Source organism: Vanellus vanellus, assembly GCF_965231255.1.
Source record: "Vanellus vanellus genome assembly, chromosome: 2".
NCBI lineage: Eukaryota > Metazoa > Chordata > Aves > Charadriiformes > Charadriidae > Vanellus > Vanellus vanellus.
The window spans coordinates 35,434,901-35,450,013 of NC_138906.1; the positions used below are offsets into that span (position 1 = coordinate 35,434,901).

The 15,113-nt window shown below is 39.4% G+C and overlaps 1 protein-coding gene across 1 annotated transcript in view; it reads left to right on the top strand.

Moving 5' to 3' along the window:
* Positions 1 to 12,209, top strand: part of ITGB8 (integrin subunit beta 8) — a gene marked incomplete at its 3' end in the record, with an annotated part of 42,377 nt that extends 30,168 nt beyond the window's left edge. The window contains exons 7-14 of the mRNA XM_082499698.1: positions 95 to 190; positions 285 to 374; positions 3,016 to 3,150; positions 6,130 to 6,535; positions 8,742 to 8,967; positions 10,606 to 10,709; positions 11,830 to 11,993; positions 12,087 to 12,209. Of these exons, the coding sequence (XP_082355824.1) occupies positions 95 to 190; positions 285 to 374; positions 3,016 to 3,150; positions 6,130 to 6,535; positions 8,742 to 8,967; positions 10,606 to 10,709; positions 11,830 to 11,993; positions 12,087 to 12,209 (1,344 nt within the window). The remainder of the gene's footprint in view (positions 1 to 94; positions 191 to 284; positions 375 to 3,015; positions 3,151 to 6,129; positions 6,536 to 8,741; positions 8,968 to 10,605; positions 10,710 to 11,829; positions 11,994 to 12,086) is intronic.
* Between the last annotated feature and the right edge of the window lie 2,904 nt (positions 12,210 to 15,113).

Sequence of the window (15,113 nt, forward strand, 5' to 3'; positions counted from 1 at the left end):
GAGGTGGTTTTGGAATCCTGTATTGTGTCATATGTGAAATATAATGTTTTTCCCTACTAATCTGCAGTCTTCTCTTTTCTCTCGTATTTTGCAGGAGCATCCATCTCTTGGGCAGCTCTCTGAAAAATTGATTGACAATAACATCAATGTTATTTTTGCAGTTCAAGGAAGCCAGTTCCATTGGTATAAAGTAGGTTAGAAACCTGATTTGCTTTTCCAGTTTTGAAAGCACAATATTTATGTTAAAAATTAAAACTGTGCATAAACGTTTGTATTTTTCATAGGATCTGTTACCTCTGTTGCCTGGTACTGTTGCAAGACAGATAGAATCACAAGCAGCAAATCTCAATGATTTGGTGGTAGAGGCCTATCAGGTATGATGACAGTGACAATGTTGTATGCCGTATTTGTACAGGGATTTTTCACCTTTTATAGCCTAAAGTTGGAATTTCCAGGATGTTGGCTTCTACCTGAAGTCCACAAGGATAAGTTCCCTACTCTTCTGAAATTCCAGGTTGGTGGGTGACACTGTCCCACAATAGTTCTCAAATTCCCAGGCTGTTGGGGTCTCAAAGCCAAAAACTAGCACTTTTTCCTTTCCAAGGATGCTTCGAAATATGCTGTTTGGTTCTCTGCACCTGTTGCCGTGTAACTTCAAAAGAAATGTCTGACTTTTACTTGAATTTCGGCATCTCAGATCTTTAGTTACAGACAAGACACCACCATCTAGGCACCATATAAATTCCCAGCAAAAAGCTAGTGCAGTATCTAGAGGGGTTTACAGCATAATTCTTAGAAAATGGACAACAGGTGGGAATTTAGAAGGAGGTAGTTTGACAACAGTGGATATTGTGGAAAACAGGATTTACACTGCACAAAGCAGCGTAATGACTCAGGATTTTGAGGTATGGCAGTGAAGAAGAGTTTTGATAGGGATTTGGGAGAGAACAATGGAAATGGCACTGTGAACTCTTCCCTGGAGTTCTCAACTGAAAGTAATAGCATGGGAAAGAGAAAGTGGTAGTATGGTAAAGAGCATAAAGATGTTTTGCGCAAATGATTGACAGGGAACGGCAGCTTGAAATGGAAATTGGCATCTTGATAGCGAATGAAAGATAACCTGGTAAAAGGGGGCATAAGCAGCTTTGAAAATGAAGCCCGGTAGTATACATTTGATGTACTAGAGCACAGGGAGCCCATAGAGCAGCATCAAGACTAACGTGATGGGTTAGATGATGGTTGAATGCTGTTAAGGTGTGCAAGTTACACAAACATGCAAGTTCCAAAAGTTGAAAAATCAGTTACAAACTAAATGCAAGGTATCAACAGGTATCGCGTTATTTTTAATCACTTGGACATGGGAGGCTGAAATTATCCATTGCACTAGGGTGAACATCTAAATCAGGCTATTTTGCTTTCAGAGAATTGGCTATAATGAAGAGCCAAGTCCCGTGTCTGTTCCTAGTCAACAGAGTGGGTTTGTGTACATTTTCCTCACTGTCATGTTGGAAACGTTGTGCAGAAGGCAAATACATTCAAAAGCAGAGGAGGTTATACGTAATCAAATTGCAGAGAAGCTCTCATTGATGTTGTTCTTTCTCTTACAAAATGGAGAAATCTCGTTTTGAATATGGAGGTTTGCAGGTAGCTGCTGGCAAAAAAACTTTGAAGATCATAGTCCTTTTGTATGCCACTTTTACACTGTCCATCCTAAATTGTATCCCAGTTTTTAGAGCACTGTGCAGGGCCAACATTCAAGGAGAGGAAACAAAAATTTACAAAATAATGATTTAGCTCAATGGAAGATTCTGTGGGACTTTCCTGTTCCAGCCACCCCCAGCTTGCTCTTGTCTTATTTTCGTTTTTTACACAGTATCTTCCTTCCCATCCTAAACTTCATTGGATTTGATACTTTGAGATTTTTATCATACTTTTAGGGGCTTGTAATATACAAACACACAGTGAACAGTGCTTGAATGTTTTGCTTTCTTGAAAGCAAAAGTACTTAGATAAGAAAATAAATTTAGTGTTGATGTTTGATGACAGTGGGCCTCTTGCACTCTTGTCCTGGGCAGGGAAACCTTAGCCTTAATTGTGGAAAACCCTGGCTGAAAATCCCTGGCGAAAAAGCCAAAGATGAGTCACGAATTTTCAAAAAGTTACAAGGATAAACATGTGTTCAGAGTCATGTAATTAAATTTCCATTTGTAGCAGTAAAAATATCCCACTGAACTATTTTTTTTTAATACTAATATGCCAGGAATTTTGATAATCTCTTTGTGCAATTTTCAGCTCGTTGGTGTGTACAGCTTTAATAAATTTTTAAAAGGTCAAGAAGCAATATTCTTTCTTGGAAGAAAGTAGGATTTTAGAGCATGCAGTAAACACAAGTTGCAAAGTAGCAGGCTTTTTCATTATTTTATATTGTAAAAAAACGTAATGGGCATCAACCAGTTGTTGACTTATATAGTCCTAGCTGACCCAAATAAATCAGTAAGAGTAATCCCAATAGCCTTTAGGTCACCCTAAGGTTTGTTCAGAGAAAACTTTTCCAAGACAGATGCAAAATATCAGAAGTTTCTAAAGTGTCAAGTCAATTAGGAACCTTTTCTGCTGGATAACAATAGTTGTATGTATGTTTACTGTTTTATTTTAAATATGTGGCTAAAAAACAGTGTAGTCTCTCAAACAATGAGCAGTTTTTGTTGTGCACGGCTGTTAGACTAGATTTTCAAATTGCAAAAAATACAGCCTCAAAACCATTTTAGAAAAGCTGAAAACGTTTTTATCTGGAAAACGTAATCCTCTTTATCAGAATTACCAGTTCACTGGTTGTGTATATTTGGAATGTAATTGGGTCTTTATATGGGAAACAATGCTTTAATTCATTGCTTTATTCACACAGACAAGCCTTCTTCGTTTTCAGTCAGACACAGTAGCAGTACTCGGTGTTAGTCACTAATGCACATTATATGTAGAGACGCAATGTGACTAAAACTTGTTTTCTGGTTACAGAAACTAATCTCTGAAGTGAAAATTCAAGTCGATAACCAGATCCAAGGTCTTCATTTCAATATCACTGCAATCTGTCCTGATGGAAGTAAAAAAACTGGCATGGAAGGATGCAAAAATGTGGGATATAATGAAGAAGTATGTTGATGGTTCTTGTTCCTCAAGGAAGTGGAATACTTGTTTTTCTGTTTGGTTGGGTTTCAATCGTGTGAAATCTTCTAGGGATTTACTTAAACTGAAAATGGATTTATGTGATTAATGACCACAGACTCTCTATTATTCTCTGGTTTTATTTTTCCTGAATCTTATTTTAATTCTCACTAATCTCGTGGAACTAAGGCTCAAAGCTTTTCCTGAAAGCTAATGTCCATTGAAACTCTCCTCCTTTGTCCTCCACTGGGCACAATGGCCTTGTTCATTGTGATGAAATCTGTACGTAAAGAGGTTGAAAGATAATCACTCGGTGGAAAAGAATCACTGGAATTTGTATTCCTTGGGTCTGTACTAGATGCCACCTTTCCCTCTCCTTGCTGTAGTAGTCTTCATGCACAATCAGGGTTGTGGATAATTAGTTTATTTTATAAATCAAATTAATAAAATGATTTATCCCCGTTTGGATCAGTGCCACCTACTGAATGAAACAAATTGTAAAACTGGAGCATCATGCACCGTAAAAATGCGGGGGAAGATGTCTGGCTAATAAAGAGACCATGGTTTTCTTCCCAGAACAACTTCTCTGTGCCTTGATATATTTATTTAATTGCTTGGACTAGCAGAGTAATTCATTTAGCCTGCCAGGAAGAGGTCTGTGTTTCTGGAGAGCAGGGTCAAGGGGTTCTTTCCTTCTTGACATGTACACATGTCTCAGCTGGTGTGATTTTACTTGTGTCTGTGTGTAGAAATAGTAAAACAAATCGATAGACTAAAGGTGTGAATTTTAAATATCTTCTTTTAGATGCCTTTTGTGCTCTTCTGAGGTGTATTTTATACTCTTCTGATTTTTTTCTGCCTACCCTGCTGCTGATTAACTTCTACAGTTTAAGAGAGATTTTCTATGTTTTTCTTAACTTGTCTCTTCTCCAGTGTTGTTCCCTGTGCATGTCATAAGAAATAGGAGTGGAATTTGTTCTGTTTAATGAAAAGAAAAATATTTATATCTGTTTTCTTTTTAATAAAAAGCCAAGCCAGTTGATTATAAAAGATTGCATGTGGTCCTAAACCTCTACTGCTGTTGAAAATGAGCCACCCTCAAGAGATTCATTTCTTTTAACCGTAAATCATCCTTTCAGTATTTGTTTACAGTCAAAATGCTTTTCCTTAATTCTTACATTCCTTTTATTGTCTAATCCTTCTTCCTTCCTTTTCTTACCAAAACATCAAGTGTATTATATTCTGGAAGAATCCTGTGGCCCCTTCGGGGCACAAAACTAACTTTGGCTATTAGCAAGTGTCAGTGTTCACAGCGTATTATTCAGTTGCAATACATTTAATCTTTCTGCTGCTGTGTTCAGACCCAGCAAATTTCACGACTTGTACACAAGACGTGCTTTGGCCTTCCCTCCCATCTCCCTGCCGTTCCTCCAGTAGTCTGTTGTCCATGAAGGTGATGTTTTCTAGCAGGGCTCTGGCTTGAATAAAAAGCACGTTTTCTAGCTGCAGCCTGTCCTCCCCATGTGATGCGCACCTGCCACATGAATTAATTAGTGCATAGCCACACTTTTGCCCCGTAGCCAAAGGGAAGACATCTCATGCACGGAGAGTGTAGGCAATTGAGGGGTTATGCGTGTAGTGGCGCATTTGACAAACAAGAAGAAAAGCAAAGGGTGAGACAAAGCCTGTGTGCCCCCTCAATACAACTATAAGAAGTGCCTGCTTCTGCACAGCATTCTTCGCTGTTGTCCGTGTAGGCAGCCACAGTCCCGCTCGCCACAAAGCCACCATTGTCCCCAAGGGCTCGGCTGTTCTCATGGTAGGGCACAGCGGGAGGGGGAGACAGCGATGAGAAATGAATGGTCTTAGTCTTTGTGGGTAGTTTCCACCTTGTATGTAGTCAGTTTCTTAGGTTTTCTCTCTTTTACTTTTTTTTTTTTTTTTCATTTGGAAATCTGCTTCTCTGGGGCTCCTTTCTCACCTTTTCCTCTTGGTTATGTTGTCTCTGTGAGGAGGCGAGGAAGAGTTGTTTTCTGTCAGCAGGCTAAATAGCCTTCGTGAGAATACCCTGTCAGAAGCCTACCGGTCAAGAAAAACCAAAAAAACCAATCGTGAAATACAAGATTGCCATCCACTGAAAGTATCACAGATGTCAGAGCTGTCAAAGAGGTTTGCTAGTGATTGATGCAAACTCTGTGGCAGTCACCCAATGACCGAAGTGATCCAGGGTCCTGTGCCAGGACTATGGAAATCCACGGGGGCTGCTGCTGCAGTGGGCACTACTGGGGTGAGGACCTGGAGCATGGTGGTGATGACCATGACACGGCCGGGAGCTAGGCACTGGGTCCGCTCTGAAGCAGCACTTGGTTTGCCCGGGACCACAGCAAGAACAGCAAGACTCTCTTGCTCCATCCTCATTGTAGGAATCGGGCAAAATAAGCTGATACTAAGGTGTGAGCCGTTTCTGTGTTTTAGTAGGAGTAGATAGGCCCATCCAAAAAACCTGTGTCGTTTCTATTTGCACAGATCATTTCTGCAGCAAGAACATTCGTTATAGGGTGTTTTTTTTTATGAAGAGTATCTCTCTTTCTGTTTCTCTATTGTCTTGCTCAATCTAGTCCCAGTTCTCATCTGAGTTTTTCTATAATACAACAGAATGTGCACATTAAATAAGATCAGGAGGATGATGAGGGTAATTCTGTTGCTATTTAACTGGTATCAAACTTGTCGTCTGCACCTATGCTTTTTTAGCATGAAAAGTAGACTGCTGTCAGTCTTCTATTGTTAGGATTTGTGATGCCTGTCATTGCTAATATATCATATTTGACAAATGGCCGCTGTGTATTTTGTTATTAGCTAGTGCACATTCATATCCAATGTAAGATTCTGCTTTATTTATGTGTTAAAACTTTTAAGCAATTTATAAGAAATCATAATGATGTAAAATCTGTTTTTATTTCTTCTTAGGTACTTTTCAACGTATCGGTTACAATGAAAGGATGCGATACAACTGGAGGAAGAAAATATGCGATACTTAAGCCTATTGGTTTCAATGAAACCGCCATCGTCAATGTGCAGAAAAGCTGTGCCTGTCAGTATGGAGACAGCGCAAGGCACGACAGAGTATGGGTTGATGAAACTCTTTCTGATGGCAAACAGTCCCATTGCAGGGACGATAATTGTAGCTCTAATAAAGATACGCTTCCTTCTGAGAGGTGCAGACGACACCAGGACCAGCCCCTCTGCAGTGGGCAAGGAAATTGCATAGACGGAAAATGTTTCTGCTACAAAAACAAGCTAGGCAAGGTGTATGGCAAGTACTGTGAAATGGATGATTTTTCCTGCCCCTATCACCAGGGAAACTTATGTTCCGGTAAGCTGCAGGGGTTTATGTCTCTGATTTGGTTTTGTTTGGGTTTGCTTTTCTTTGGTTTTGTTTTCTGAAGCTTATATACGTGATGCAGCTGAAAACAATGATAGAAGGCTGTCAAGTACAAGAATTGCATGTGCGGAATTAGTGTGTGAAATGTCCTGAACAGCCTGGTAGGAATTCAAGCTCCTGAGCTTTCTTCACCACAGAGGTATGCACTGCCTTCTAAGCTTCAGCACTGTTTTTTAGGGCATTTATTGAGTTTTTTTCTAAGCTTAGCTGTGTTAAGATTTAAATCTCAAACTTCTTCGGAGGTAATGATACTGATATCTTGGATAAAGCAGTAACATTATTCGAGAAAGTTGATAAAGATTAGGAGGAATCATAATTTCCAAATGAGGTTCTGATTTTCTAACACCCTAAATGAGTCTTTTCAGAGCTACAGTGACACTTGATTTCAAATACTGATATATATGCTAACACTGTTCAGAACACCTGCTCCAAAAAGGAGAGTGAAAGCGCAACATAAACAGGGAGAGTCGTTAGAAATTCTTATTCTTTTTGTGGCCTACTTTATGTTTTTTAAAGGAAGCATGCAAATAAAAATTGCATATGGACAAAATACAAAACATGTAATTTTAAGTTAAAGTTACAAAGGAAAAATGGAATTGAATCGGTATCATTACTGTATCTCTACCAGAATATTTTTTTTTCCCCTTTACGATGTAATTAAATATTTTAAAATCCATACTCAGGGACCAGTTGAGGGATCAATTTTTTCGACTGCAGTTGGATAAATTTAGAGTGATACCACGGGCTTTAGTAGAGCTATTTCAGTTTTGCTCTACCGGTGACTGTGAACTTTACATGAAATGAAGAGAAATAACGTTACCTGATCCTTTAAATACTTCATTCCAACACAAAGAATTATGGTTCACCTTCTCACTCTTTTTCCCTGCCCCCAGCCAACTTTTCAAATTTACTATTTCTTAACCTAAGGAGACCTTTCAAACTTACAAACTCCCAAAGCCTGAGATGGGGTGCCCTGGTTGGCAGAGGAGACAGGGAGGCCTTTGTCTAAGAGGTGCTGGAGATTGTCACATGTGATGGAGTCCTGCCCTCGGGTACCACAAGGGGAACCTGCCATCTGGGGCCGTGGCTGAGCAGTGTGTCTCTTCGTGGGATATTCTCCACTGCAGAGCCTTGCTCTGGGATGTCCTATGATCCCCCGTCCTATGATCCCCCCTCCATCTTGCCCGGCCCAGGTGAAAAAAAGAGCAGCCTATACCTTGACCTCACTCCCATTTAGGGGATGCCGTCTGCTAGAACGGCCTGTCTTCCTGCAGCTGCTAGAATGTAGATATGAACTTAGGTACTGCTGAGGCATAGTTGAGGAGACCTCATGAGATTTGCCTGTGCTTTATGCACTTTTTGTTTCTATATTTCCTAAAGGTGCTTTCCCACGCTGTAAAAATGTGGTTTAACATTGTCAGCATGTCAGTCGTACAGCTCCCTAAATGTGCTACAACATGGAAAACATATGGATTTTCCCCTAAGGTTACCACTGTTTTGCCTGGAAAATTGTAAAGGCCACCAGAGGTTCTTCATAGCCTTTGAATCCTTGAGGCTGTGTGTTTTAAGTTCTTATTAAACAACCTACAGCCCATAAGCGCAGCATACCCACCTGTCCAGCTCAGCCATCTGTCCTTGAGAAAGGCTGAAAAGCAGTGCTATCGTGTGCGCTCCTGAAAAGAAAAGAGAAAAAAACAAAACAAAACAAAACACAACCTGGCATGTGCACATGAACTTGATACGTCTTCCTCCACTGAATCTTGCTGTTTATTTGAATTGAATGCTTTCTTGCTAAAGAGACGTTTGTTTAGTTTGCCTGAAGACTGTTTTCCTGCTCGTTGTGTAATTTTTAATCCACACTGCTTTGATCCAAAGCAACAGGGAAAATTCTGGTAAACTGTTTTAGGATGACATCAAGGTAGCAGCTTTTGCTCAACTTAACAACAAACCGCAGCCATAAATATGTATGATGCTTTTAACTTCAGCCCAAATTGTTAACTTAAATACTAATTAGCAAGCCAAGGTCTACACTAGCTCTGTTTAACGTAAAGCAGCAGCAATACCAACGTATGCATATAAAAACTGACTTTCTGTGTTTTCACAAAAGCGTATGACTCAAGGCTATCTGATGTTGTAGGTAATGGTGAATGTGAAGCTGGTAAATGCAAATGCTTTGCTGGCTGGGAAGGTGACCGTTGCCAGTGCTCGTTACAATCAGCAAAGCACTGCCTGAATTCAAAGGGCCAGATTTGCAGTGGAAGAGGAAAATGTGTATGTGGAAAGTGTGAGTGCACAGATCCAAGAAGCTTTGGCCGTTTGTGTGAATATTGCCCTACTTGTAACAAAGCCTGTGAAGAAAACTGGTACGTTTCTTGTGCTGGACTTGACTTTTTAACTCTGTAGTGGTGAAACAAGGAGAAATATTTCTGCTTGGCTAGATGTGTGCTACATTTCTTAGATATTTAGACTGTAGGAAATTGAAACAATTCACACTTGAGACTTTTCTCTATGTAGCCAAGGGGTTCACACTGGCAATTAAGAGAATTGCACGTCCTTATCTGTGTTGAGCAGTCTATGTCCAACTTTCAGCTTTCCGAAGTCAAAGGAAGCGTGTCCTATGAGTATCTTTTTTTTTTCCTATATTTATTAAAAGATGATTTTTCATGTGAAATCTACTGGGTGGGAAATAAAGCCCATAAATTTGGAGTTTTAAAAATGGACAGTAGCTCCTACTCTTGAATGCCACCAAGTCCAATAATAATCTCCAAGTTTGGTTTTGCACACACCTTGTGCATCTCAGCTGAAAGACGGAGACGTGGAACAAGAGTGGTACCTGTGCATCGCCGTTGCCATCAGTCAGCAGCGCAGAGTTGGTCTTACCCGGAGAACAACATTCTCTGTCACTCAGTTTTAAACCACTCAGTCTTCGCTGTGCTAGGTTTAAAACATGCTGGTTTTCCTTAGCCATGTAAAGGAAAGGACAGCGTGGAGGTCAAAATGAGCAGCCCAAGGAGGAGAGGAGCTAGACCAAGCTGCCAGTGGCGCTCAGGCTGGCGCTGGCTTAAAGAGTCAATGAAGCCCTGTCTTTGGGCACGGCTCTTCTCCGCCTTCCCGTCAGCACGTATAATCCTCCGCATCCCAGTGTGGCTGAGAGGGTGAGAGATCAGCTTTTAGTTGGAAAGGGAATTTTCATCAAACCAGAATTCTTGTTTATTCATATTCATTTGAAATATAGCTCATCTGGTGAATATCCTGGAGAGACAAACTGGGCCGTGTCTGAAAAGGGGACTGCTAAGACTTCACTAGATAAAACGTAGTTAGCCTTGCTGGCTTACACTTGTTCAAGGTCGCTGTGAAATGGGTGCCTTTAATGAATTCAGAAGATGGCATAGCTTTTTTAAAAAAATTCACTCAGGGCTGTTTCAGGATCCCTTGTGACGTCCATCTTCCGCAAAGCTGAAAAGTGAAGACGGCAAGGCTGACGGCACTGCCCCCCACGGTGCTGCTGCCCCTCTGAACTGCCCCGCAGCGGGACCTTACGTGGCTTTGTCTTAGCGTAGCGTCCAAAAAAGTCTTAACAAAACTGTCTTTCCTACCCCTATCTCTTCCCCTTCAGTCCCAGCGTGTATCCCAGCGACCTGGATAGATAAAGAAAGACTAGGGCTGAACTAGAGGCTGACAGCTGAAGAAAGGGTGCTGGACCCTTAGCTACACCCCCTGAAGAGCACGCACCACGAAATGCAGAGCAGGGGCCGGATGAAGGTGGCTCGAAGCCAAAGACATGTTGACATTACTTCATGACTTCTTACTAGCTGGTTTTGAGAATCATCAGAGGGATAAAATGCTGAGAGAGGCATCACATTTCAGAAAAAAATAAATAAATGTCGCAATGTTTTTACTAGCAACAGGAAAGCATTATGTGCAAGTGATACGTCAGCACATCTCTTTAAGGGGAGTGGGGAGAAAGACATGGGGTTTTAATTTTTTTTTTTATTTTACAGGAATTGTGTTCAGTGCCATCATTCTGACAATGCATCTCAAGCTAAACTTGACCAGTGCACAACCTCATGCGCTTACCTGCTGCATTATATTGACCAAACTTCAGGTATGTGACATTTTCTAGGTCATCTTAAGAAGAGATGAAAATCTGTTGAGGTTAATGATTGAATACACCACTCTTACAATGTCTTTCAAAAGCGTGTCATATTATTACAATAACAAAGGCAGCGGGATAAAGAGAAAAATCGCTCATAGCTTCAGGGAAAGTAAAAGATAAATAATAACAGGAAATGTGATTATCAAGCATTGCTAAATCAGATTCCCAGCTGCTTGAGAAGTCACCTCTAATCATAATGAATCCTTCCTGAGCAATGCTTAAAGAAATATTTATAAAAATCTGTTACGGCGTCTGTATGTTTTATTACTTTGGATATGCTTACATTGTTTGACATTATCAGAAACGAGGAAGAATGAAGTAGAATGCTTACCTCACGTTCAGTAATGTTTAAATATTCCTTTCGAGTATACAAAACTGCACAGTTATGCGTTATGTGGAGGAATAAAATCTTTTTAAATAGAATCTCATAAAGCTTAATCAGTCCACGCTGTAACAAAAATGCAGGTAAATTATTACCTTTTGTCACTTCACATTTTTGTACACCTTTTTATCTTACCATTGTTCATAAATGAGAAAACTAACTGCGAATACTTTTCTCATAACTTCAGTATTAATTAAAGGAAAGCTTGCTGTATGAGAGAGGTTTACCAGTGAGAAGAGCACTGGACAAAGATTCAAGAAATCACATTTTCTTTCATATTTTGCCAATGATCTGCACTATAATCTTGGGAAGGTTAAACTGTCTCGGCCCCATTCTTCTCTAACTATTCAACCCCTCTATTTCAGCTATAAACTCAACGGCCTACAGAGAATTTGTGGTGGCCAACATAGCAAAGCCTTAGTTTTAGTTTCGTAGATTAAAGGAATAAGAGTTTCACCGTTTTTCTACAGTGGATCTTAATTGGAATTGTCTTTCCCAATATGCCTCGCTTTAAAAGCTTGCATATGGCAACTTTTCCCCTTGACTTCCCTTAAGTTATTTTCCCTTAACTTTTTTCAGGCTCTTGATAGATTTATGCGACATTACCATGCAGGGGTAGATATAACTGCGTTTCAGGGATGTGTTCCATACATTAGGCTTTACATGTGTGTTTTCCTTTCGTTGCAGAATGTTTCTCTGGACGAAGCTACTTTAGAGTCTTTTCCATAATCTTTATAGTTACCTTTCTGATCGGGCTGCTTGTTGTCCTTATCATCAGGCAGATAATTCTGCAGGGGAGTAGCAATAAAGTTAAATCTTCAGCTGATTACAGAATATCTGCAACAAAGAAGGTAATTGATTTCAGAGCCATCATATTCAGTAATCTTTTTCTTGCACATAAAAGTTAGCTAATCATTGATAAAAATTGTATCTTCTCCTTCAAGGATAAGATGTTTTTGCCTACTGTTTGTACCAGAACAGTAACATACAGACGTGACAAACCAGAGGAAATAAATATCGACATCAGCAAGTTACGATTAAATGAAACTTTCAAGTGTGAATTCTGAAGACAGTGTGTTTTCTGCAAATGCCTATTTCCATCGTGCTCGACTTTTTAAAAGTTGCCCTTTGTACTCTGTGGGAGTCTTGACTGTTGCCATTTGGGTTTGTGTCATGCATTTTGTTGAATACTGTAACAAAGTGACATGTAAGCATATTCACGGAATGTGACTATGTTTGAAACGATAGCTGCTGTATTTTTTTTTTTTTTTTTGGAAAGAGAAATGTGCGTTACTACTGTTCAGGAACGTTAGTGTTGATGTAGCACTTTAGCGTATTCTAATTTATTTAGTTACGGCCTAGAATGTAGATACGAACCGGTCTGACAAAGCACTGATCTCACTCTACATGTAGCTAGTACTGATGTGCTCTGTGGGAATGGACAAAAACTGTGACTGAAATATTAACGTTGCTGTATATTATAGCAATAGATAAAACTATTCAAATGCTCTTAAATAGAGTAAACGGTACTTTTATAGTTCTGTCAGTTGACTAAATTCCACTGATTTGTCTGCTTTAGCCTCTTAGATTCTCCTCATTACTTAATAAAAATGACTGGATTTAATCAGTGCTTAGTTACTGGTGTGGGTGTATAGTTGTGTGTGTATATGCACACACGTGCGTGCGCACGCACACACAAGTAAATTATATATATATAGTTTTTTATATGTTACGATGTCACTTAAAGGTAATTTATATCTGATAAAGAGTAATTTTTAGCTTTTTTACTTGTTTCAACATATAAATTTATATATGAATTTTAAGGTATTTGGAAACTGAGTGGCTACAGAAAACGAGTTCCTCTGTCCAACAGCATAGTCTACATGACGATCACTGCCGGCTGACTTCACCTTTGGAGTCAGCAGCATCAACTCCATTGCAAGCAGATAAATTACACCAGAGCTGTGTTTGCTTTGCTAGCTACATGTCAGTGTTTTGCCAAATAAGGCCTTTGTTCTTTTCGTATGGTGCCAGACTGAAGTCTGGTTTTACACACGTGCTCTTTTCTCCTGCGTAAATTAGTTGACAGGATTAGATTTCATGAATCCTTACACAACCACTTCAATTTTTGTGACTGTGCATTGAGAAATGTGTCCAGTGTGATGTGGAAAAGAACCTGCAATTTGGAAGAAGGTGAGGAAAACAGGAGTCTCTTTCTCAAGAGAACACATTCAGTGACTTCATAAATGTGGGATCAAATTCCACCTTTAGAAGTGGGCAAAACTCTGGTAAACACAGCGGGACCAATATGATTTATCTGAGAGCAGAATTTGATCTACAAGGTCAAGCAGAAGCATTTTCTTACCCCCGAACACAGCTATAGTGGTAGAAGACGTGTTGTTGTTATGCGCTAGTTGGAAAAGTCAGCCAAGGGTCTGATTTACTAACTTTTTGCTGCCAAAACCCTACCTACGAAAATCTGATCAACCTCTGATGCACTAAAATCTTGCCGGCAAAAAGAAAAATCATCTCAGAAGACAGTATGCAGCGTATCATTTTAGCAACATTAATTACTGATACTAAATATTGAATCATAGAATCACAGAATCATAGACTACCACGTTGGAAGGGACCTCGAGGATCATCTGGCCCAACCTTTCATGGACAAAAGCCCAGTCTAGACAAGATGGCCCAGCACCCTGCCCAGCTGAATCTTGAAAGTGTCCATTGGTCTGTACGTGTCATAGATAAGAGTTGCAGAAACAAAGCAGGACCTCTTTACGTGCAGTTTTTAGAAATTAGTACATGTTTGTATTTCCTATTCTGTATTTATTCTGTAAATTCCAACTGAAATCTGAGGGCGATACATGTGAAAGGAAGGCAGGATGCAGAACAAATGATAAGCGTTATGTGAGTGTTCACAGTTTCTTGGGTCATGGATCAAGTGGGATTGAGAAAAATAATACAGAGACAGCGGGCCTTCCGTTAAACTGTCATAAAAGCTTTAGATTTTAGAAATTGTTTTTTTAAAAAATATAAACTGGACTGTAAAATGTTTCTAAAGCAGTCTTTAAAGTAGTCCCTGAGGTTTCTACAATATAGGTACAAGTGTCTCATTTAAAGAAAAGGGTGTTTCCTTACACTGACCCTGACTTTAGTGGTAGCTTCATTGTAATATCCTAATTATAGATTAATTCTGTAATCTATCAAGTATACCTTAAACTTTCATTTTCTTTCAAAACATGTAGAGCCATTTTCCTCTTAAGTAAATTAACAGATTCTAAAACACTGGTTTCAGTGGTATTAAGATAAGAGGTTGATAAAAGTTTACCTGCTATTGTCCTTGTCACAATACATTAGTATTTCTAAGTGAGTAGGAAACAAAGTCTCTGGTTATCTGTTTCACTTAAAAAAAACAAACCAAAAATAAATAGTTAAAAGTTCAGTGGAGAATATCTGAGTATATAACAAAAGATGTGATTATGCTCTTTAAACAGTATGATTTATTTTTTTTTAACAAAAAAGATTCCTCACATATATTTCCCATCATGGCCTTTAAAGCATTTACTGAAGCGACAGCTAATGTTTTTTTCTTTAGAAACTACTTTTCACTGGTAGAGGGAGTTAAATTATGTGGGTAGGGGATAGTGGAGCTGGGGTCTTTGTGGAAGAAAGATTTGAGCTGTAACACCCATCTTCCAGGCACATCACACTGCTACTACTTTCCTTCTGCAGTGCTGCCTGTGAAGGGGCACGGCCAGTGTGTCCTCACCGGATACCTGCCTGAACGTTTAAAATGCTCTGGTCAAAATAGAGCAGGCTCACAGGACAAATTGCACCGTAAGCTGCTTGCTGTCCTGAGGTTAAAAAAAAAAAAAAGTATATTAAAAAAAAAAAAAGTATATTAAAAAAAAAGTTTTTTAAGAAAAAAAAAGAGAGAAAAAAAGATTTTCGTGCCTCTCCCTCCTGGC